At 44.0% G+C, this 23,676-nt stretch overlaps 2 protein-coding genes across 2 annotated transcripts in view; both read left to right on the top strand.

The window, feature by feature from the left end:
* mta2 (metastasis associated 1 family, member 2) overlaps nt 1-18,367 on the top strand; it is a 67,915-nt gene extending 49,548 nt beyond the window's left edge. Inside the window, exons 13-18 of the mRNA XM_063186356.1 lie at nt 3,698-3,837; nt 6,352-6,580; nt 9,130-9,219; nt 9,985-10,103; nt 10,867-11,009; nt 14,745-18,367. Of these exons, the coding sequence (XP_063042426.1) occupies nt 3,698-3,837; nt 6,352-6,580; nt 9,130-9,219; nt 9,985-10,103; nt 10,867-11,009; nt 14,745-14,916 (893 nt within the window). The 3' untranslated portion in view covers nt 14,917-18,367. The remainder of the gene's footprint in view (nt 1-3,697; nt 3,838-6,351; nt 6,581-9,129; nt 9,220-9,984; nt 10,104-10,866; nt 11,010-14,744) is intronic.
* Nucleotides 18,368-19,773: 1,406 nt separating this feature from the next.
* cth1 (cysteine three histidine 1) lies at nt 19,774-21,538 on the top strand. The gene is made up of 2 exons (XM_063187106.1): nt 19,774-19,957; nt 20,183-21,538. The coding sequence occupies exons 1-2, from the start codon at nt 19,949-19,951 to the stop codon at nt 21,221-21,223; spliced, it is 1,050 nt and encodes a 349-aa protein (XP_063043176.1). The 5' UTR covers nt 19,774-19,948; the 3' UTR covers nt 21,224-21,538.
* The last annotated feature ends 2,138 nt before the right edge of the window (nt 21,539-23,676 follow it).

Raw genomic sequence — 23,676 nt, forward strand, 5'->3', positions numbered from 1 at the left:
ATACGCTTCGTTTGAGTTCAGTTATTTGCGCACTCAAGACTGATAGGTGGGTGATTTGCCTTGATTCGAGTGGAAAGTTACGCGACAAGCTTGGGAAAGTGTGTTACTTTCGATAGACGTATGTCTGTGACTGTGTCGTGTCTGCTTGTGTCGTGTCAGCTTGTAGGAGAGAACACGGGTGCGTGTAGGAATCGGGACGTTTTTTAAATCAATGGTAAGCGTGTGCCTGTCACCATCGAGAAGCAAAAAAGTACCGGTAGCCATAGGTTTTCAAAACGGTAGAACACAAGAGGTAGACTACCGCACCCTGTTCGTAAACGTCAACGTCAAGTTATCTGTAACAGGATGAATAGTGAAAATCATACAAAATAACCAACAACTAGTTTTCTCCCTCTGATTGCTATGACCAGTGCATTATTTTTTAAATGTCAGAAATACTGCAAGCAATGCGCACCAGTGCTTTCACCGGAACAGTGTTTGCCCATTCTGATGGGAAAGACAAAATAGAGCCTACTACTACTACAAAAAAACATAATGGGATCACTGTATCAACGCATTGCAATTCCAAGTCAATAATTCTAGCTAGACAGCTAGACCATTTTGAAGCAACACACATTGTGAATCCATTCTGCATAATGTCGTGAACAATTCATTAACAATGGGTAGAAGAAATAAGAGGAAATAACCAAAACATGCCCCAAATTGCAGTTCAATGTTTGCAGTCTGATATATCCATTATCCCTCCATTCTCGGCCAGTTCCAGTCAATCTGGTGGCCTAGGCCTGCCCCCTTTCCCTCTTTCCTTTTTCTTGTATTTAGAAATTGGCATATGTAAACATAGCATTGTAGGCCTACATCTGATTGAGCACATCTGGGGCCTCATTTATAACGGGTGCGTACGCACAAAAGACTGCGCACGCCAAGTTCACCGCAAGGTTTGGTATTTATAGAAAAAGAACTTGGCGGTAAACATGCGCAGCTCCACGCAAAGTTTGACCCATGCGTAGGCACTAAACAAAAGACCAAACGCGGAAAGCGCGACCTCGGGAGGTAGCTGGAAGAACGACCCGAAATTGGTTGAAGAAAAAAACCAAAGGTCACGTGTCACGATAGTCACTTTAACATTAGTTAATCCAGTTCGCAACGAAAACGCGGTTGTTTGTTGTTTGGTAATGGTGGAAAATAATAAGTAGGCCTACCTGGCCTATCCATAGCCACATGCCTGTAATAGACGCTTCAAATTGTACGTTTAGGATAGGCCTACGTTACATTTGGAAATACCCTACATTTTATTAACAATAACCACGGACCTTTCCAGTATCGGGCTATAATCGTATCGGTAGGCTATAAAGTGTTCCGAGTCTGCAAGGAATTACGTCAACGTTTAAGCCAGTTGCAGAATCATCTGCTCGAGTCCCAAGTGCATCTGTAATGGTTGATTTTCTCAGCCATACAGGCAAGCGCAAGTGCCATAGCCTACTAATGGACAGCTTCGTTTCTCTTGTTGCATGTCATTTCTTTTCCATGCGGTTATTCGTCATCAAAGCAGAGGTGTGCATTTGACAGCTGGCCTTATACACTGATAATGTATGTTTATAATACACACCTTTAATAAATACATACTAGAAAATGCCCATATGTCATGTTGTCTGCGGATATGTCGATCGACAGTTGGGGCGTCGCTTTGAACTGAAATCAGACAGCTGCGCGCAGTGACCAACGGCAATTGTTGAAAAAAGTTTAAACCCGTTGCATATGAGGTGCGATGAGACAGTGAATAGATTTTCTACCGGTGAATGTCACATGGGGACATGGGTTTCCTTGACGCAGCTATTTTTCCCTTTGTTCACAACTCAATTAATACTAGCCTACATGTCCATGACTTGGCAGGTTCATGTCCATGCCATCCTTATTTTATTTTTATTTATTTTTTACTTCTGGTATAGCGTGATTTTTGTCAACATAACCATCCACATGCTGCAATTCAAGGTTTTATTTTTGTAGCCTACGACTTCCCAAACTTAACCGCTCCACTTTGCCCAACGTTCTCTAGGCCTATCTAATAAAACTGTTTGCTCCACATGTGGTAAATAGGCCTAGGCTATCCTATCTCGTCTGCTTTCCGCACGCCGTCCACAGATATAAATATTCATTATGGGTGTGTCCACAGGTGCGCACATTTGCCGCAACTTCAGAGTCAGTTGGGATTTATAAAGGGAAATCGACGTGGAACGTGCGTGCGCCATGCTTTATAAATCTGAATATTTTCTTGCGCACGCACATCCTGAGTTTCGTGCGTGCGCCATCTTTTGGCGCATTTCTTCCGCAAAGTTTTATAAATGAGGCCCCTGATCTAGTACCTACAGGTACATTCATACTGAGAGTGTATATATGCCTACTGAGTGTATAATGAATATTCATTGTTAATGTGAAGTTTTTTGTTGGTTGAAGTTCTGATTCTGTGGCACTTTTTGGTATTACTGGCGCCCTCAAGACATAGGTCTATTCTGCTCTAGGCGACTGCCCTGTCTGCCCTAGTGCTGGCTCTGGCACCATTCCTTGCATAAAACCAGTGTATGTTTCGTTATGAGGGCAAAGCCTGGCTACATTGGTTTTCGTAGGGTTACGGAGTGATACTCGACCGGGTACCTAACCGGTAAAAAAGTTCAGTCAGATGACTTTTTTTTGCTTTAATCCCTGCCATTAGGGTTAACAGCCAAGGGGGGGGAAAGCAATGTCTTGGTGTTTTTCTCTCCCATGTGTTAACAGTCAAGCCCTTGTCCTGTGTTGTGTTGTGTTTCCGTGGCTGTGGCCTAATGGTTAAGGAGATGGATTTTAGATCAGAGGGTTGAGGGTTCAAATCCCACCCTTTCACTCCCTACCACACTCCATGCCTGAGGTGCCCTTGAGCAAGGCACCTAAACCCATTCTGCTCCAGGGGCTGTAACCAATACCCTGTAAATAACTAAGTCGCTTTGGATAAAAGCGTCAGCTAAATGTCTCTCCAAGTTGTCCTCAGACGAGCCTTCCATCGTTGCGTCCAGTCATCCCGATTCTCCATACATCTTTTCAGTTCGCTGGTACTCTGAGCTCCGGCGTCTTCTTGAGTATGTCCACATATGTTAGTGTGGGACGTCCTCTTAACCGGCACTCACGTGATGGTTCCCATAGCACCAGTTTGCTGGCTGGCAGTTCTGGGTGCCTTTGGCAATGTCCTGCAAGTCTCATTCTCCTTACAGCAATCTTCTAGCTCACCCTTGGTATTCCCTCATATAGGATTTCGTTGGTTACATGTGCACTCTTACTGATGTTTCATAATCATAATCACTATGATCATAATCATAATCACTATAATCATTATGTCAGAATCGTCAAAATAGGACATAACTGGAAATGCACAACACTACCTCTTTTTAATATCTGTTCTATGTATGTCTGCTGTTGCCCAGTCTTGCACTTTATATGTCTGTTTGGGTATTGTAGGTACTATAGGTGGAATGTATGCTTACTGTTTATCTCTAATTGTCTATGTCTAATTGTCTATGTGCACACCTTAAGTCTATGTCTATGTCTGCAGGGGAAGTAAGAAACGTAATTTCAAATTCTTTGTATGACCAGTGCATGTAAAGAAATTGACAATAAAGCCGACTTGACTTAAGCTAAATGTAATGTAATGTCTTGTTGTGTTGCTGTGCAGCTGCCCAGTCTCCCCAGTGGTACGCCTGGGGCCCTGCCAACCTGCAGTGTCGCCTGTGTGCCTCCTGCTGGATCTACTGGAAGAAGTACGGCGGCCTCAAGACCCCCACGCAGCTAGATGGCGCCACAAGAGCCACCACAGTACGTCTCACTCACAGGCAGCAGCCGTTTTTCAACTTTGGGGGTCAGGGGATGCTTTCCAATATGCGACCTTGCGTCCTCCACTTATGCTTGTGGCCTTGTACCAGGAAGTAATACCAAAAATACTGAATCAGAGCAAGATCTCGCACAACACGCCCACTCAATGCAAAAGCATGTGCTCAAGTTGGGTCTCCTAAGGGGGCGTTGTCCCCTACTACTTCTTCTCTTTTTGAGGTGTTTGCGCAAGACGTATGTTACCGCCATCTACAGCGCTAAGGGGACTTCATTGATTCTTAACCTCAGGACTCCAAAGGTCTCCTAACCGAAGGTCTCCTAAAGGGGCGTTCACCCAACATAGTGGATACCGGAAAAGAAACAAAATGACGCTTCTTGTTAGATCCACCTTCTTTGGTAATGCGTTGTGATGAAATCACTGACAACAACATTATATTTCAATATCTCGCAAAAGCTCAACTGTAAAGTCATTTTCTCATTAGCAAACTGGATGGTGAATGAATAATAGCCCCCCAAAAATGGTCGTGGCTAGGCTGACAGCTGGGAAACGTAATTGTTTTCTCCACAGAGGCGGGGCACCAGCAAAACGTGAGGCCGCAAGCACAAGTGGAGGGCGCAAGGTCGCATATTGGAATGTACCCAGGGTGTTCGGGGTCATGTGGCATTCAAATGGTGTTGCCTAAAAAATCAAGATCTACTGTATGTTATATCCTGTCCAAACGGAAAGCTAAAAGCTTTTTTTTTTTTGACGAGGAAACAAAACGTGTAGAGGTATGTCATCAGAAATATGGAATGTCAATATGCAGTCCGAGTATGAAAACTCTCATCACTGAGCATGCATCATATTACCTCACCACGCTTCAGTTCAAATGCTTTTTATCAAAAGAAAATTGAGAACGTCAAGGAAATATCAGGCTGTAAACAAAGTCAGAGAGCAGGAAAGGGTCGGGCTGGTGGAGAACCGTTCTGTTAAGAGGGGAAATAAAAACACTCAGCCTTTCTGCTTCCCTTTTCACAAATCAGAGCGCTGCGGAGTGTACAGTATGTCGCATCATTCTGAGCCCTCAGGCCGGGAAAAATAAAATTAGATGATGATGGTCCCAACGTAGTTATGCAATCAGTGTATATTATATAATTATATTAAGATATAAGTATATTATGTAATGTGTTGGCTTACATGCGCTACACAACAGTGAAGACTCTGAAGGCACGCTTTGAAGTTTTCACGGTGACGGATGGAGAGTGCAATTCTGCAGAGACGTCTGTAGTCTCTTATGGGAGATCCAGCTCGGTGTAGGTCACAGTTCCCCTTTGTAGGTCTTTTAAGGATGCCTAGAAAGAATTTATGGAGAGTGTTTGGAGTGCTATGCATCAGTAGATGTATCACTATATCGGAGATTGCATGATTGTGTACCATCACTTCAGTTGCATTACTTAGTTTTTCCCATTCATAGACTGTTCTGTGGTGCAGCACCACAGAATGAAAGCCAAGCACCACAAAATGATCAACAGCTACACATTCATGCCACTGGGTTTACAAACATTTTCACAGACCCAGTTTTTCTGTTCGTTGCACCCCACAATGCCACTTTGTGGGAAACACTTTAATGTCTGCATTGGCTGGAGTAAAGTACACTCAATTGTGTTATTTTCTCCAGAGAGTTAACCAATAATCTTTTTTTCATTCTCCTCCAACCTTGTTATAGAGCAAGTTTGTATGAAACCTATACACGTAGATATGAGGTCAAAAACAAATGTTACAGATTTAGGTGACTTGACTGCTCCAGAAAATGTGAGATTGTCTTGCCTGCAAGTATAAGTGTGTTACCAATAAAGTAATCTGAACCTGTTAGTCATATAGATTTAAGCATCAAAGATAATCCATCCATTCATAGCATAGCTTCAGGGGACAGGGGAAAAACTTCTCTTGATCAAGGAATTCCCTTCGGTTAAGATGTCTTGAACTGGACTTTGGACTTCAAGTTGTGTAGTGGCTTAGATCTACTTTAGATTCCTCATTTACTAAGAGTTGCGTAGATTTCCTCCTGAATTGATGCATGTGAAAATCGGAAAAGATGCTCGTGTACCAGAAAATTCATCAATCCATGCCATGAACGTGCTTTCACGAGCATTCTCATGATGCGTCCAATTTCAGTGCACACATATTTTGTCATGTCATTCTTACATCTTAAATCAGTACGGTACTTCTTAAATCAGTCTTAATACATCTTAAGTTAGTATTAGTACATCTGAACATTTGCGTTATGTCAGTTATGTACAAAGCTTTTTTTGTGCTTAATTAAGTTTGTAGAGGTACATGAGGCCCTCAGATCATGCAGTAGCTGCAGGTGTCGGAGTTGATGTGAGTAAATCATCATCTCATTCTCACTTTTGCCATTTCTGCCTCTCTTCCCTTCCATCCCATCTTCCTCCGTCTCCCCCCCCCTCTCCCATTTGCCCCTCCCCTCCACAAACTCCCCCTACCCTTCCTCCAATCAGGACGCTCCGCCGCGCACCCACATGACCCGGCAGGAAGTGCAGGGCATGTCGCCGTTCACCAGTGCGGCGGGCCGTGCCAAGCTGCTGGCCAAGAACCGCCAGACCTTCATCCTGCAGACCACCAAGCTGACGCGCATCGCCCGCCGCGTATGCCAGGACATCCTGCAGCCACGACGCGCCGCGCGCCGGCCCTACGCCTCCATCAACGCCAACGCCGTCAAGGCAGAGTGTGAGTACTCTTATTATATTAGGGCTGCACGATTATGGAAAAAAAAATCATAATCACAATTATTTGGGTTAAAATTGGAATCACTTATTGGTTTATTGATTTTTTGCAGAATTTTCTTTTAAATTATACCAAAATGAAGAATGAATTGTATACGGGATGAACAAAATAAAACTGAATTGTAATAATTATGTAAAAGGCAATAGCATAAAACTTAGGTGGACTGATTTTTGGCCAGAAACGCCAGCCTGACAGTATGTTCTGGCTTCAAGGACTCTCGAAGGCACGTCACTATTGCCACGATTAAATCCTGATTGAAATCACAATTTCGATATCACGATTAAATCATTATTTTCGATTAATTGTGCAGCCCTATATTATATACAGTATACTGTTATATAATACTAAAATATACATAAATATCCACCACCTGCTGGCCCTACGCCTCCATCAACACCAACACAGTCAAGGCAGAGTGTGAGTACTAATATTATACAGTGCCCTCCATTATTATAGGCACCCCTGGTTGAGATGTGTTTTTAAGCTTCCAATTATTATTATTTTTTTCTAAATAATATGGGACCTTAATGGAAAAAAAGATAAAAATCCAACCTTCAATACAAGTGCATTTATTCAGTGGGGAAAAAATCCCACATAAAGAAATAATTATTTGACATCAAATAATGTGTATCACAATTATTAGCACCCCTGTTGTTAATATTTTGTACAACCCCCTTTTGCCAACAAAACAGCACATAATCTTCTCCTATAATGTTTCACAAGATGGGAAAAGACAGAAAGAGGGATCTTCAGCCATTCCTCTTTGCAGAATCTCTCTAAATCATCCAGAGACCTGGGTCCTCTCCTCTGTACTCTCCTCTTCAGCTCACCCCACAGGTTCTCAATGGGGTTGAGGTCTGGGGACTGAGATGACCATGGGAGGAGCTTGATTTTGTGTCTGGTGAACCATTTCTGTGTAGATTTGGCCATATGTTTAGGGTCATTGTCCTGCTGAAAGACCCAGTGACGACCCATCTTCAGCTTTCGGGCAGAGGGCAACAGATTTTGATTTAAAATGTCCTGGTATTTCAAAGCATTCATGATGCCATGCACCCTAACAAGGTTCCCAGGGCCTTTGGAAGCGAAACAGCCCCACAGCATCACTGACCCACCCCCATACTTCACAGTGGGTATGACGTGCTTTTCAGCATGCGCATCTTTCGTGGCACGCCAGACCCACTTAGAGTGTTTGTTGCCAAAAAGCTCAATCTTGGTCTCATCTGACCAAAGCACACGGTCCCAGTTGAAGCCCCAATACCGCTTGGCGAACTCCAGACGTTTGCGTTTATGATTGTGGGTGAGGAAAGGTTTTCTCCGTGCATGCCTCCCAAACAGCTTGTTGGCGTGTAGACAGCGCCTGATGGTTGATTTGGACACTTTGTGACCCCAGGATGCTACCATTTGTTGTAATTCTGTAACAGTGAGCTTTGGAGATCTTTTGATTTCTCTTACCATCCTCCTCACTGTGCGTGGTGGCAAAATAAACTTGGGTCCTCGTCCAGGCTTGTTTACCACTGTTCCAGTTGTTTTGAACTTCTTAATTATTCCTCTCACAGAGGATATGGGCAGCTGCAGTTGAGTGGCAATCTTCTTGTAGCCTCTGCCTGACCTGTGAAGGTGGACGCACATCTGCCTTACTTGTATGCTGTGTTCCTTTGTCTTTCCCATGTTTAAGAGTGGATAAGAGAAATGGCCTCGGTGTCACGTCATATTTATACCCCAGGGAAACAGGAAGTGATGAATTACTAATTAAATGTTCCTACATACTCTGGTAAACTTTGTAAACTACTGTAAAAATGACAGAAATGCTTCAATTATATTTATTTCCTGGGAATTGTTAAGGGTGCCAATAATTGTGGAAGAGGTGATTTAATGAAAAATAATTATTTTTTAGTCAGGGATTTTTTTTTATTTTCCTACAATTCATTTGAGTTGAAGGCTACATTTTCCTAAATTTTTCAGTGTGACAGTATTCTTCTGCAATAAACACTGAATTTATTTGAAGGCTTTTAACACATCTCAACCAGGGGTGCCAATAATTATGGAGGGCACTGTATATACTGTTATATAATACTGAAATATACATGAATATCCACCTTCTGGCCCTACGCCTCCATCTACGCCAACGCAGTCAAGGCAGAGTTTAAGTGATACTGATCAATATTATTCTAAGTATGCCACATGAGGCCAGGGACATGCCTGCTCATATCCAAACGACAGCCCTACGACCTCCATCAACGCCAATGCGGTCAAGGCCTAAGTCACAAAATCATATCATTATACAATGTAAGAGGTAACGTGCACATGCTGGATATCCACCTATACTCCGCCTTGACTGAGCCGAGTGTGAGTACCACTGTCCATCCTGTCTGTGCACTGCAAAAAAACAAACAAAAAAAACATTTACAAGATGAGAATGATTTTACGAAATTATGTTTTGATGTTGAAAATCGTAGTAAGCCCTGTTTTCTCCTGTGTGTTGTGTGCTGCAGGTATGATCAGGCTACCCAAGGCCTCCAAGGCAGCCGTGAAGAGCCGTCCCATCCCCCGACCGTCCCTCCACAACATCGTCAAGGAACTGGGTAAGATGACTTGGCATCCATGCACGCGCACACACACGCACACACTCACACACACATGCGCGCACACGCACGCGCACACACACGCACACACTCACACACACATGCGCGCACACGCACACACGTACAGGCAGCACAAAAGGCCTTGTGTATGTTAGATGAAGATCCCCTTTCAAAGGGGTGTCACACTCAAACCGAATTTGACCCGCATAGAGATAATTTCAAGATCCCATTATTTATTATTAGTTAACACATTTTCCTAAATTATAGAACATTTCTAAAATACATTTAAATTGTATGTATTCAATGCCTGTTTCCAATGGCATATGTGTATATCATGCTGTATGTTGGTTTTGCTCATCAGGAAGATGTCCATGTCTTAATTTGCCATTTCCTTTCTGTATTCCAGCTGAAAGTCGCAACCAAATGTGTTTATAAGATGGCACATAGCAACTGTGCTTTTTGTTCTGTTGCCAGTCTTGGTACTTTGTGAATTTAACAATAATTCCATTCAAATAATAAGTGATGTCCTCATTGAGTTCTATAGATAATGTGTTCTCCTAAAATGTCTGTGCCCATGCAAGATGGCGCATCTCAACAGTGCTTTGTTGTGTTACTGGTCCTGGCGGCTTGCTATCGTTAATTAAAGAAGCAATATCTTCATCCTCCTCTCCCCCTCCTCTTCTCTTTTTCCTTATCTCCTCCTCCTCGCCCTCCCTCTCTTCTTCTCCTCCTCCTCCTCCTCTCCTTCTCTCTTCTCCTCCCCAGCGGTCCAGGCCCCCCTGAAGCTGAAGGCCCCTCGCAGCGCCCCCACCCCCATCAACCGTAACCAGGGCAACCCGTCTCGCTCCGCCTCCGCCCTGCTGGGCAAGAGGCCCTTTGATAGCGTGAGTGGCCACGCCCCTTTCACACATCTCACGTACACACACACACACTCCTCTTTCCCCCAGCACCACCACCACCCTTCCTCTCCCTCTCTCGCTTTCTCTTTCTTCTCACTCCTTTCTTCATGTCTGCTTCTTTATCTGTTCTCTCTCTCTCTCTCTCTCTCTCTCTCTCTCTCTCTCTCTCTCTCTCTCTCTCTCTCTCTCTCTCTCTCTCTCTCACGCACGCACGCACGCACGCACGCACACACACACACACACAGACACTCACTGATGCTCATGTGCTCACAACGAAGTTCTTTGTCTGTACCAACAAATAGGGTTTCCCCCGTACCCACCCACTCAACATCCATCTACCCACCACTCCTGCTATCATTTTTCATATACCTCTTTTTGTCTTAAGCTCAGTGACACTAATTGTGTTTCTGTTGTCTCTCCACTGGCCACTGCTGTGACTTTTACAGCTGCTGTCTCCTCACCTGTGAACACACACACACACACACACACACACACACACACACACACACACACACACACACACACACACACACACACACACACACACACACACACACTAACCTCAACCTGTCATGGTGTCACATGCGCCTGTGTTAATGAAATGTTTAAAAAGTATTCAAGTAGTAATATTGTCTGTCCACTTCTGTCCCCCCATCACTCCATATATCTCGCCCCCACAACATCTCTCTTACCCTCTCCAACACCCCCCCCCCCCCCCCCCCTCTCTCTCTCTCTCTCCCTCCTGCAGGTGGCTGGCCATCCGTTCTCGGCCAATGGAAGGCCGTTTGCCTCGGGCATGAGGACGACCTCTCAGTCGGTCATCAAGCGTCAGAAGGTCAGCCAGGGCGACGCCCCCAACCCCGTGGTCTTCGTGGCCACCAAAGACACCAGGTAAAGGAGGGTAGGGTTCAAAAGACATTGGGTCAAGTTAGGGTCAGGGTTGGTTCGCTCTCTCGTTGTCATTGTCTTCTCTTTCTGTGGCATTTGGTGACGGCTTGTACAGTGAGTCCAATATGTATTTGATCCCTTGCTGATTTTGCCGGTTTGCCCACTAATAAAGACATGATCAGTCTATATTAATGATAATATGTATTCAAACATGGAGACAGAATATCAAAAAGAAATTCCAGAAAATAACTTAAAACAATATATTTTAATTTATTTGTATTTAATTTAGGCAAATAAGTATTTGACCCCTCTAGCTAAAGAAGATAAAGTGTTTTGTGGCAAAGCCCTAGTTGTCTAGCACTGAGGTCAGATGCTTCTTTTAGTTGATGACAATGTTTGTGCATATAGTAGAAAATATTTTTGCCCATTTGTCTTTGCACATTATCTATAAAACATCAATGGTTTGTGGCTGTAGCTTGGCAAATGGGAGGTTCAGTTCTCTCCATAGAATTATTATAGGGTTAATATTTGGAGACTGTCTAGGCCACTTCACGACTTTAATATACTTCTTATTGAGCCACTCCTTCGTTGCTTTGACTGTATGTTGTGTATTATTGTCATGTTGGGAGATCCAAAAATGGCCCACCCTTCAGTGTAGTGGTGGAGGAAAGGACGTTTGCACTCAGGATTGCACATTACATGTCTCCCTCCATCCATTCGTTGACGATGTGAAATTGTCCTGTGCCTTGGCCAGACAAACACCCTCAAACCATAATGATACCACTTTCATGCATGATGATGAGGAGGGTATTCTTGGGATCATAGACAGCAGTACTCTTTCTCAAAACACATTGAATTGTGATAATGCCAAACAGCTTGATTTTGGTTTCATCTGACTACAGCACCTCCTTATCATATCCTAAACCAGTCTGATGTCCGTTGGCAAACCTCAGTTGGGACTGCACAGGTTCCTTCTGAAGTAGAGGTACCATGTGTGCACTACATGATTTTGAACCTCTGTGGCATTAAGTGCTACCAGTAGTTTTCTCAGTGATTTTGGTCCCAGTAGCTTTGATATCATTGCCTAGTTCATCCCGTACAGCTCTAGGGTGATTTCTTTCAGTTCTCATGATTATCAAATCCCTACAAAAGGTCAAATCTTGTATAGAACCCCAGACAGGCTGATGGATAGTCATTTTGTATTCCTCACATTTTGGAAGAAATGCATCAACAGCTGGGTCATTAATACCCAGTCTCTTTCTTGTGGCTTTGCAGCTCATTTGATCTTTGTTCAGGTCTAAAATCGTATCCCTGATATCATTTGACCACTCTTTGGTCTTTCACATGCTGGTGAGGTTGGAGAGTGACTGATTCACTCATACTATGGACTGATTCTGCTGATTCAATGTGTCTTTTATGCATGTTAGTATGTACAGGTGTCTTTAATTCAGATGACAAGTTGATCGGAAGTGCCCATCTGGTCTGTGGGCCCGGAACTGTAATCAGTTGGCAGGGGATCAAATATTTATTTTGCTCGATGAAATGGAAATAAATTAATATATATTCTCTTCAGTGAATTTCTGGATTTCTTTTTGATATTCTGTCTCTCCATATTAGAATACATATTATCATAACATTTATTGACTGATCATGTCTTTGTTAGTACGCAAACCAGCAAAATCAGCAAGGGATCAAATACTTTATTGGACTCACTGTATAAGATGTGCGCTACCGCCATCTACAGTGCCAAGGGAACTCCATTTATTCTCAACCTAAAGCCTCCAAAGATCTCCTAACTGCAGGTCTCCTTAAGGGACGTTCACATGACATCACATGGATCCAGGAAATGCACGCACGAAATGCATGCTTGAAGAATCTTGCTCTACTCTACTCTCTTTTTTTAGGGTTTTTAAATATATTGGATGAAGCCACTCACTGATATCGAGTGGGTGTTTCTGATTGGCCACTCCAACAAGGAAATCCTGTTGACTGATTGATTGCAAATTGACAGTTGAAAATGCTTCAAATCCATTTGCCTGAATAAAAATGGAAACTTTAGTTAACAGACGTCATAATGACTTTTAAACACGTAACTAAAACGTGCAATTTCTGGCATAACATTAATTCATCTTGCTTTCAGCCTAGTTTCATGTATCGTTGGTCTTTTTTTCCCGTCCTGTCTCAGTGTAGTAGTAGTGAGAGACCATGATGAACCTGTGAGTCACTTGGATGAATGCAAGTACTGTTTTAAGTTAATGATAATGACCAGCTGGTTCCTAACAGGCGGATGTTGAATTGCCATCTCAGGCCAATGGAAAAGAGTCTTGTGAAGCATGTCTGTGTCCGCTCACTTCAATCAAAAAATCATAATTACTTGATGCCTGCTTGGCACCGTCCCCTTAATCAACACCATAGTCTTGGCAGCTCTCTCCAGCTCACTTTTTTCAGACATGTGGAGGTTCCCCAATCTGAATTTTCCTCTGATAGTTTTGTGTGTGCGTGTGTACGTGTGTACATGTGTGCGTGCGTGTGTGTGTGTTTGTACGTATGTGTTTGTACGTATGTGTGTGTACGTAGGTGTGCCGATGTGTGTGTACGTAGGTGTGTGTACGTGTGTGTGTGTGTACGTGTGTGTGTGTACGTGTGTGTGTGTGTGTGTGTGTGTGTACGTGTGTGTGTGTGCGTGTGTGCGTGTGTACGTGTGTACATGTGTGCGTGCGTGTGTGTGTACGTGTGTGTGCGTGCGTGTGTGGGCGTCCGTGCGTGCGTAAGCATGCATGTCGTGTGTGTGTCTTTGTGTGTTACGCCTGTATGCTGCATGCATGCGTGTGTTTATGGCTAAACCAGAATTCCATACGGCTTACTAATGCACAGTTTGAATTATTTAAATCCGAGATCCTCAGACGGTCTGCAACACTTGAAATGCGCATGAATTAATCAGCCCTCTCTGGTCTAAAATGGCTGCTGATGTGCATCTGGTTAACACGAGATTACAATGAAGGCACATTATCGGTGCAAATAAATTGCACAGGATCCCAAGCCATCAAGCAAAGAGAGAACAGCAGTGATGCATACATAGAAAATGGCGAAGGCACAGTGCTGTTACGCTGGGTTCAATTCCCACCTGCCATGAAAAGCCCCCCATTTTTTTTATTTATTATTATTTGCTTTCTTGATGCTCCAATGCTTTCTTGTACTGGAAAAAACAGTTTACGAGATTGAAACATGCCTTGGTGAGGATCACGAAGAGGAGTTAAAAAAATAAATAAATAAATAAATAAACAGCATTGTGATGGTTTGACCATCACTGCTTGGGTTGTGGAGATGCCCTGCCTGTCATGCCATTGTTGGTTTAGTGCAGGGGTGGGCAACCTTATTCATTTGAGGGGCCACTTCAAATTTTATGAGGTCCTCCAGGGGCCGTAAGATAATATCTGAGGCTGGATAGGACGACCTCGAGACATAGATTCCCCACCCCTGGTTTAGAAGTTAGAGCCCAGTGTAGCATCTCCAGAGGCCCAGATTTGAATTTCGGTGGGCAACTCTATTCCCCTAACTGTACTGTAAATACTGTACTCCACTGTAAACTTCATTATGCCTTGGATCAGTCACTCATTATTCTCCCCCTCCGTTCCCCCCCCTCTCTCTCTCTCTCTCTCTCTCTCTCTCTCTCTCTCTCTCTCTCTCTCTCTCTCTCTCTCTCTCTCTCTCTCTCTCTCTCTCTCTCTCTCCCCACAGGGCCCTGAGGAAGCACCTGACCCAGGCGGAGATGCGTCGCGCGGCGCGTAAGCCCCACAACATGGTGCGCGTGAAGCTGCCGCTGCCCCCTCGCCCGCTGGCCCTGCCCCTGCCCCTCCCCGTGCCCCTGCTGCCCTCCAGCACCAGCGAACCCATCGTCCTGGAGGACTGATCACATACACACACACACACATACATACACACCCTTTCTCTCCCTCCCTCTCTTTCCCTCCCTCTCTCCTGTAGTCCCGGTTTCTTTCTCTCTCTCTCTCTCTCTCTCTCTCTCTCTCTCTCTCTCTCTCTCTCTCTCTCTCTCTCTCTCTCTCTCTCTCTCTCTCTCTCTCTCTCTCTCTCTCTCTCTCTCTCTCTCTCCCCCCCACTGTTTTTGTTGCTTTTCCTATGTCTCTCTGTATTTTTCACATCATTATTTTTTTTTTTTTAAATTCCAAACATCTGTCACTCCGTGACTTGTCTTTCACACCTACATACAGTATGTTGTTGTTTTTTTGCCCTCCCCTGGCTCAATTTTCTTTCCCTTTATTTGGGCTATTAATTTGTTTTTGTTTTTTTTGTTACCTCTCCGAAAACGAGTGTGATCATTTTTAGACAGAAGTTACTTATACTGTACAACACACACACACACACACACACACACACACACACACACACACACACACACACACACACACACACACACACACACACACACACACACACACGTTTTCTGCCCCAATTCCCAATTTCAAGTTCTAGCCAAAAGCCGTGTACATTTATACTCAGAGATCTGATCTCTCTCTCTCTCTGTCTCTCTCTCTTGCGCCCTCTCGCTCGCGCTCACACACACACTCTCTCTAACACACACTATTTATAGATATCCCCCACCCACTTCAGATCAGTTACTTTTTATTCCAGCTTTTGTTGTTTAATAATTACATCTCCCATTCTCTTTAAACTCCTATCCCTCTTTTTTTCTTGAAAAAAATAATAATAGTATGGCAAATGTTTTTAATTGTGTAATTTAAATCAAGGTAAACGCTCCTCCCTCAATTATGGTGATCAAGCACACTTTGTTGTTTGGTTTTTTTCCTTTTTTTTCTTTCTCTCTCTCTCCCTCTCTCTCTCTCTGAATCTACCTGAACTTTGTAAATACAACATTTGTTTTTTTTCCCCTCTCTCTCCATTCTTTTCTTAAAGCAGTGGGCTCAGGGAAGAATGGGGAACACAGGTGTGTGGGAGAGAATATCCAAATCAAGTCCATGGTGGGGGGTGGCGAAGGGTAGAAGACTTGTGGCATGTTACCTGTTTTTGTTTTGTTTTTACGTATGTTGATTTTGATTTTTGTTCTCTTTTTAGGGGGGGTTCTGGAAAAATTATGATAATTGATTGGGGGCTGGAGGATTGGGTTGGGGAATTAAAGATGAAGCTTGTAGGATTTTTGAGACTTTTTTTTTTTGGATCAGGAAAGGGTTGGCGTCCATGTTCTGTGCCGCTTCAACGGGTCCGTCTGTCTGTCTGTTTCTGTTCACCCACTCCCATGCAGTCAGACACACGCACACACACACACACACACACTCGCACGCATCCAACAGTTTTGGAAAATACATTTTTTTAAATTATGTCCCCTCCCCAATGCAGTACTGAATAAATAAGAAAAGACCGTGTCAGGTGTCTTTTAAAGATGTCATTTTAAACAAGTCTGATGCAAGTAGATTAGGAGGCAACACAGTTCCATAGATGAGGAGAGATGCATTAAAAAAACAGTGGGCATCTTTTACAGAGTCCTTGAAGCCCTTGATTTTATTTTTTAAATTATTCAAAGAAAATGGTTCAGGCTAGAGAGTTTAAGGTCAAAGAGGTAGGAGATTGTACAGGCCAAGGTCACTGTACCAGTGTTCCTGTCGTTGTCTTTTGTAAAGTGTTACTGAATGTCATAATTTGGAGGGAGTGACCATCTTCTTTTCTATTCCCTCCTCTCTGCATTGCTCTTCAATGGTGCGATGGCATGAGAACGACATGCACCATCCATGTTGGTGATAAAACGGTCTACTCTTGGGTTCAATGGTAAACCAGTTTAAAAGTGAACCTGGAGGTACTCGTAAATCGCCTAATAGAGGAGCCTGGAGTACACGCTTGCTTAACCGAATGGCGTCCGCAGAGCTGTCTATTAGCAGGCTTATCGCATTCTGTTACTGAATCTCAAATGGTGCACTTGTGCACTTAGGGCACTATGTTTTAGTGTGCAACTAATACGGCATACGCACTGAAACATGAACACTAAAGTGCACAAGTGCACCATTTGAGATTCAGCATGTGAGTTAAGTTGGCTAAATGTATCACCTCGCCACGTTCTTGAAGTTTGTTCCAAGCCTTGGAGAGTGATCCTGACCCCCATTCCCTCTCAAAAATTGATTAATTTAGTTTAGACTAGTGATGATGACCCAAGAGACGTAACAGGGTAGGAAGTGATAGTTTTCAGCTATTAGTTTTCAGCCCCCCCATGACTCGTAAAAAAAATTGAAGGATGGACAAATAAAAAAAGAAGGAATGTATGAACTTTTAAAAAGCTGGGTGCTGAAATTTGTGTGAGCCCTAATTGGGTGAATGAATGCTCGGCAGACTGGACAGACTGCAAACTGGCCTCCTTAGTGAATGAAATGGAATAACATCCTGGTTGGTGCCGTTGACAAAAAAAAGGTTGTTGGTTTTTTTTTTACTGTGGCACTGTTAGTGTGAAGACAAACTTTTAAAGCCATAAGAAAACAAGGAACCATGTTTGTGCAGACATTGAGAGGCATACGCTTACTTTACATCCAATAACAGGACGTTCATGTATTACGTGGTACCCAAACTGCTATGCAGAGACCGTAGGAGAGAAGTGTGTATTGTGACCGTAGGGAGTGTCTTAAAGTAGGCAGTTTGTTTGGTGGCTCTGATGGTAAAAGCTGAATTCAACTGAGTTGAGGCATATTTTTTATTATTATGATTATGATTTTTTTTTGTAAGCCCCCTCTCCCCTTTTCATGTTGGCTTTTTTTTAAGTGTGTGGGTGAAATTTGGACACTGAACTCTTTGAAAATCTCTCTAGATTTGTGGAGAAGTTTTCAATGTGTTAAGATGCGATTAAAAAATAAAATGGTAGCCTAGTTGGACCCGAATTGCTCCAGATTTATGTGGAGTTTTTGTAACATTTCATATTAGTGGAAAGAAAAAAATAATTGAATAGTGGACCCCATGTACAGCAATCACTTACTCATGGGAAGCAGAAGAAGAAGAAAAATAAAAACGATTCCACGATATTGGACTCTCCACTGTTTTATAATAAAAGCTCTAGCTTGCTTTTTTTTCTTTCTGTTGTGGGGAATTGAAAAAGAATAATACAATTGTACATGTGAACATGGTTGCTCTCGATGACAGACTGGGATGGTTATGGTTAGTTGAAACGGGTGGGACGGGAGGGAGGGACCGGCGGGAAGTATTAAGGGTTTAGGATTTTGTATGTTGGAGAGAAAAAAAATTCTGCTTCAATTTAAAAAAAATCTGGTGTTTTTTTTATTATTCCAGTGTCTCTGTATCCTTTAATGTATCTTGATAAGAAATAAAGATTTTTTTTCTTTGTGGTCGTATATTTGGCTCATTGCGTCTTCATATGTGTATTCCAGGTTGTGACAGATAGCTTAATAGGCCTGTCTAATATCAAAGAGTTTTTACACTTAGGTTCAGGAAGTGGTTAGCAGGGATCAAAGCTGTGACGAGGCAGGCCAGTAGAGCCCTATGGTGGTAGTCCAGTGGCCGTGGCTTCAAAGTATACTAACGCAAAGCCCTTTCCACAAATGATAATGGCCCATTTGACCTCTACCCTTTCATGTCAGCCTGTACTCCCACCTGAAGGTCATGAACCTGTACTTTTCCACCAGGGACACGGACAGGGTGGTGACACACGGGTCAGTTGTCCTGGGCCAGGGAAGAGTGGGGGGCCAGAATTGGGCCGACATTTCATTGTTTGTATTTTTTAACAGTTTCTTCCCAGCAACAGTGAGGCTGATGGCAAAAAAGAACATTTGATCCACTTTATTCTTTTGACCTCTTTGATTTTTTATTTTTATCACTTTTTAATGTATTTTGTCTTTTTCCTATTTTTTCTATTAATCTATTGACTCAGAGGGCCTGCACAAGAGTTCCTATTTGCTTGGACTGCACTACACTACAGTAGAGTTCCTGAATTGATTTGTCCCATCTCAAGGATTTGCAATTGAATTCCTGAAGGGCATTAAGGCCTGTCACTGCAAGACTGACACTGAAGCTTTTTGAAAATGCTCAATTACAGAATGGTAAAAGCCTATACACTAACCTAATGGTAGGCCAAAAAATACATATATTGTCGCAGAGGTTTGAAATGCGAATGTGTATGTGGAGTACAGAGACACCTTTAGACATATATTGGGATACATTTCCGCAGCTGGGTATGTGGAGGATACTGACACCTTGTCAGTGTAACTCATAATAGTTGGCATTAAATTACCACCTAGTCTAATCTTATGTCCAGGTCAAATGAAGAGGAGGGTGCATGGTGGAAAGATATGCCTCAAAGAGTAAATATCTTTTAACCACTTTGGCCAACCTGTCTTGTGTAAGTTGAACAAAGTTTATTTGTTCCTTTAGTGTAGTAGGCCCACTCTTCTGATGAAATTGAGTGGTTTGAATTTGGGCGGAACAGACAGACGCTTAATTAGTAGATTAGTGAAACGCTTCCCAGCACCACGCTCCAATCGGAGGTGTGAATTGACGCGGCGCACGTGTTTGTCTAGCAGAGAGGAAATCCACTTGAAGTATCGTTGGCTAATAGACAAATGTTTATTGGTCCACGACCCGAATTGACACATTTCATGACCACCAGCGGAAAACAACAAAAACTGATTACAGCGCACCCGTGCGTATTGGCCAGCAACGCCAATCCTCAATCCGATTGGTTCATCCGAACTGATGGTGTCCACAGCTGATTCAGATTTAAAGGCTACGCGGGAATGGCAATGACGGTGGAGCAGAAGCACAGGTTCGGGTCACTGGGGTGGTTGTCTGGTTTCATTCTGTGCGTGTTATTTATTACAGTTCTGGTACTGATTCTCGGCGGGCTGAGAGTGTCTTCGTTTTACTTTGTGACCACCACCAGTTTTACTGTTGTAAAGTCTTGAACCACCCAGGTGACAATGTTTGAGGTAAGTGTTTCAACCAGCACTTGTCAGTAGCTATTTTGGTTATTGCTTCCTCGCATTTTTTTTAGCTTCATGGTTTAATAAGACTCCTACTACAGACGTGGTTTATATAGTTGTCATTCATCACACACTAGATTTGACCAGGAGGAATAATTTTGGTTCTTACTAGATGCCCCAGTATGTGCGTAATATTTGGGTTTACCTAATGCGCCATTCTTTCCATTCCAGCAAACCAACCACAACGACCTGATGCTTCTGCCCTCTCCGGAAGATGATGGGGACATCCACAACCTGCTCTGCGACGAAGGCCAGGGCTTATCGTTGGCTGAGGCCCTCCTCCCCTTGGTACAGTCCTCCGTCCCTCTGCCCTCACCACTGCTGTACTCGACCCGCTACAAGACGGAGCTGTGCATCCGCTACGCCGAGACGGGCGACTGCAAGTACGCCGAGCGTTGCCAGTTCGCCCACGGCCTCCATGACCTGCACGTGCCCTCTCGCCACCCCAAGTACAAGACGGAGCTCTGTCGCACTTTCCACACCACCGGGTTTTGCGTGTACGGCACCCGCTGCCTGTTCGTCCACGGTTTGCACGAGCAGAGGCCGCCTGCTCGTCAGCAGCGCAGGCCTGGCTATGGACGCACCGTACCGTGCCGTAACTACAGGGACTACGGCGTCTGCCCCTTCGGTACCCACTGCCACTTCCTGCACGTGGAGCCCGCTGGATCGGAGGTCTCCACTGATGGCGAGGATCACTGGCCGGCGTTGGGCACCGAGACGGTTCCTTCTTCTACCCCCCAGGCCCCACTGCGCTCTCAAAGCAAGCCACGAGGCGCACTGTGCCGCACCTTCAGTGCGTTCGGTTTCTGCCTGTACGGTACCCGTTGCCACTTCCAGCACAGCCTTCCCAAGTCGGTGCGAGGTGCGACGGACCAGTTGCCCCCTCCTCCGCCCACCACGCAGCAGCACGCACCCATGTGGCCGTGCCGGTCCATGACCCAGCTCCCCACCAGAGCTGTGTCCCCGGCCTCGGATATGCGCTCATCGTCCCCATTGTCATGCTCATCTTCCTCGCCACCATCCGCCTTGGCCTCCCCTGTCTATCCGGACGATGGCTTCCCCACACCTCCGCTGTCCAGCGAGCCGATGGCCCACAACGCGTTCACTTTCTCCAGTCAGCAACTGGATGACCTCCTGCTTCCACTTGCACTTCGCCTTCAGCAGCTGGAGAACAGCCAGGCCAAGCAGGCACTTGGCAAGCCCTTGTTCTAGTCCAAGGACTAAAATCGGAAGGCCCCTTGTTTTTCCAGGTGTGTGTTTGTGTGCTTCCTGTACTGACTTATTTTTTTAACCATGGTGTGCTTTTTAAAATTTGTTTTGAAATGATTTTCCCTGCCAGGAATGTCTTTTAACTAATTACTAATATTGTATATAGAATTTTTAAAAGTTGGGCGAGCCTTTTGTGTCGCCACCAGCCGAACACTTTATTCTTTTACTCACGTGTATTTGTTTGTTAATGTAATTTTAAAGTGTCATAACTTATTTTTACCTTGTCTTCGGCTCACAATAAAATTATTAAACTTCAAAGCTTTTTTTGTTTCGTGTTCTTTGGGTAGATCAAAGTGATTTTGCCCGTGCGTAATTTTATGCGCAAATGCATACTTTTCTCTTGCCTTATTTAACATGTTGGCGGGTGGCAAATTGGTCTGTCAAGTGTAAATCTAGGCCTACTTCCAATACTTTTTTTTGCATGGACCCGGGTTTATCCACCTTTTCAGTAGTTTAAGCAGCGATGTGTAAATTGAATTACTGTTGCGTTCCAGGTGTGCTCATGGCTTCTTTAACTGGGTTTAAACATCAGTGCCCTTTGGTTTTGTTCTGTTGAGAGTGTTCACTCAAAACACCTGATCTAAGTTCAATACTTAATTTCACACATTGTTCAGTGTAAGTATCAATTTTGCCCATCGTCAGTCAAGGGGTTAGGCCCTTGTACTCTCCTTAAAGTGGTACTGTCCCATTTTTGGAAATAAGCTTGTTTTACACCTCCCCTTGAGTTAAATAGGGTTTTACCGTTCTCCTGCACTTTCAACCGTTGTCTGGGTATGGCAGAGCAAATTTTACCTCCATGCTAGCCACATTGAGTCTTATGAGACCAGTTCGCGGCTAACTGCTCTCATAGGACTCAATGTTAACTGTTAGCTTGGAGGTGAAATGTGCACTGCCATAACTAGAAAACGATTGGCAGTATAGGAGAATGGTAAAACCCTATTTAACTCAAGGGGAGGTGTAAAATAAGCTTATTTCCAAAAATGGGACTATCACTTTGGTGTCTGGTCCTTTGTAACCAAGCAGAAATGCACATTTGGTGACCTGAGATGTCTTGTAGCCCTCCTGTCAACACCCCCTACACTACTAGGAGGTCAAGTCAGCCTTTTTGTCACTTCATATGCACAAGTCGTACAAGGAAAATGAAATTACGTTTTCTATCTATGCATATACAAGACTGACATTTTACAGACTGCCATAAAGTGCAGGACAGGTAACAATGATGGACTGGTAACAAGTGGTCAATAATAAATGCAGTACAAATTAACATTCAACATTTAGCATTGAACATGTAGGCTAAACAGAAGATGGATAAATGTAAAATAGAATGTAGAATAATAGCATAACGGTGACAGTAGCAATAGTAACAGTATAATAGTTATATAAAGTAGTAGATGGGGTAGCAGCATTGTATGGAGCATGTTGTATTGTCTTATGTTCCAGGACTGAGGTAGTGCAGGTAAGGTGCAGTCCCATGGTACAGTACCGTGTGTGTGTGTGATGCCACTTTTCTGCAGCTCACCCATGGATGTTTCCATGTTGCAACGCTAGGCTACCTGAGCCATTTCAGCGGGTGATGGGATACTGGGTATTTCTCAAACTGAAGTGTCCTATCCTTGCTAGGACGAGTAATGCCTGTTTGCGCCCGGTGTGTCCAATTATTAATTGCACTTAGAACTTATTGAATACTCTTTAGAGAAATGGGGAGTTACTCACCCTAACAAGGGTAGGAAACTTCACTTTGAGAAACAGCCACTGGCTCCATTTCTCCAGAATACTGAGATACTGACAAGGCAAATGTGACCAAGTGCTTGAAGTGGAAAAAAAGAAGTGAAGGAACCCTCGCCACTTATAAAATGTGGCGCACAAGATACAGGACAGGAATTCTGATTATGAAAATTAAGAGGTGGGGGAACTGAGTCCCACCCCCACCCCCACTTCAAGCACTGAGACGGTCAGAATGGATGACCATGCAGAACTAGTGATGGACAGTGTTGGGCAAGTTACTTCAACTGTAATGCATTAGTTGAAGGCCCAACTGGGAAACTCCACAAATTGCATTTGTGCCTCACCCGTGCAACGGGGCAGCCCCATATGGCGCCCGAAAGTGAGCAGTGCGGCGGGACGCCACCATGTTCAGGGTATACAGTCATGGAGGATGGGGGAGAGCACTGGTTAGGCCTAATTATACCCTCACCAACCTGGTAGGTTAGGAGTCGAGGTAGCAGGTTTAGGTGGGCAGCCGTGGCCTAGTGGTTAGAGAGTTGGTCTTTCAATCTAGGGGTTGCAAGTCGAATCCCCCCTGACCTCTCCCTACATCTCCATCCATGGGTGAAGTGCCCTTGAGCAAGGCACCTAACCCAACATTGCTCCAGGGACTGCAACCAATACCCTGACAA

Source organism: Engraulis encrasicolus, chromosome 21, assembly GCF_034702125.1.
Source record: "Engraulis encrasicolus isolate BLACKSEA-1 chromosome 21, IST_EnEncr_1.0, whole genome shotgun sequence".
NCBI classification, from domain to species: domain Eukaryota; kingdom Metazoa; phylum Chordata; class Actinopteri; order Clupeiformes; family Engraulidae; genus Engraulis; species Engraulis encrasicolus.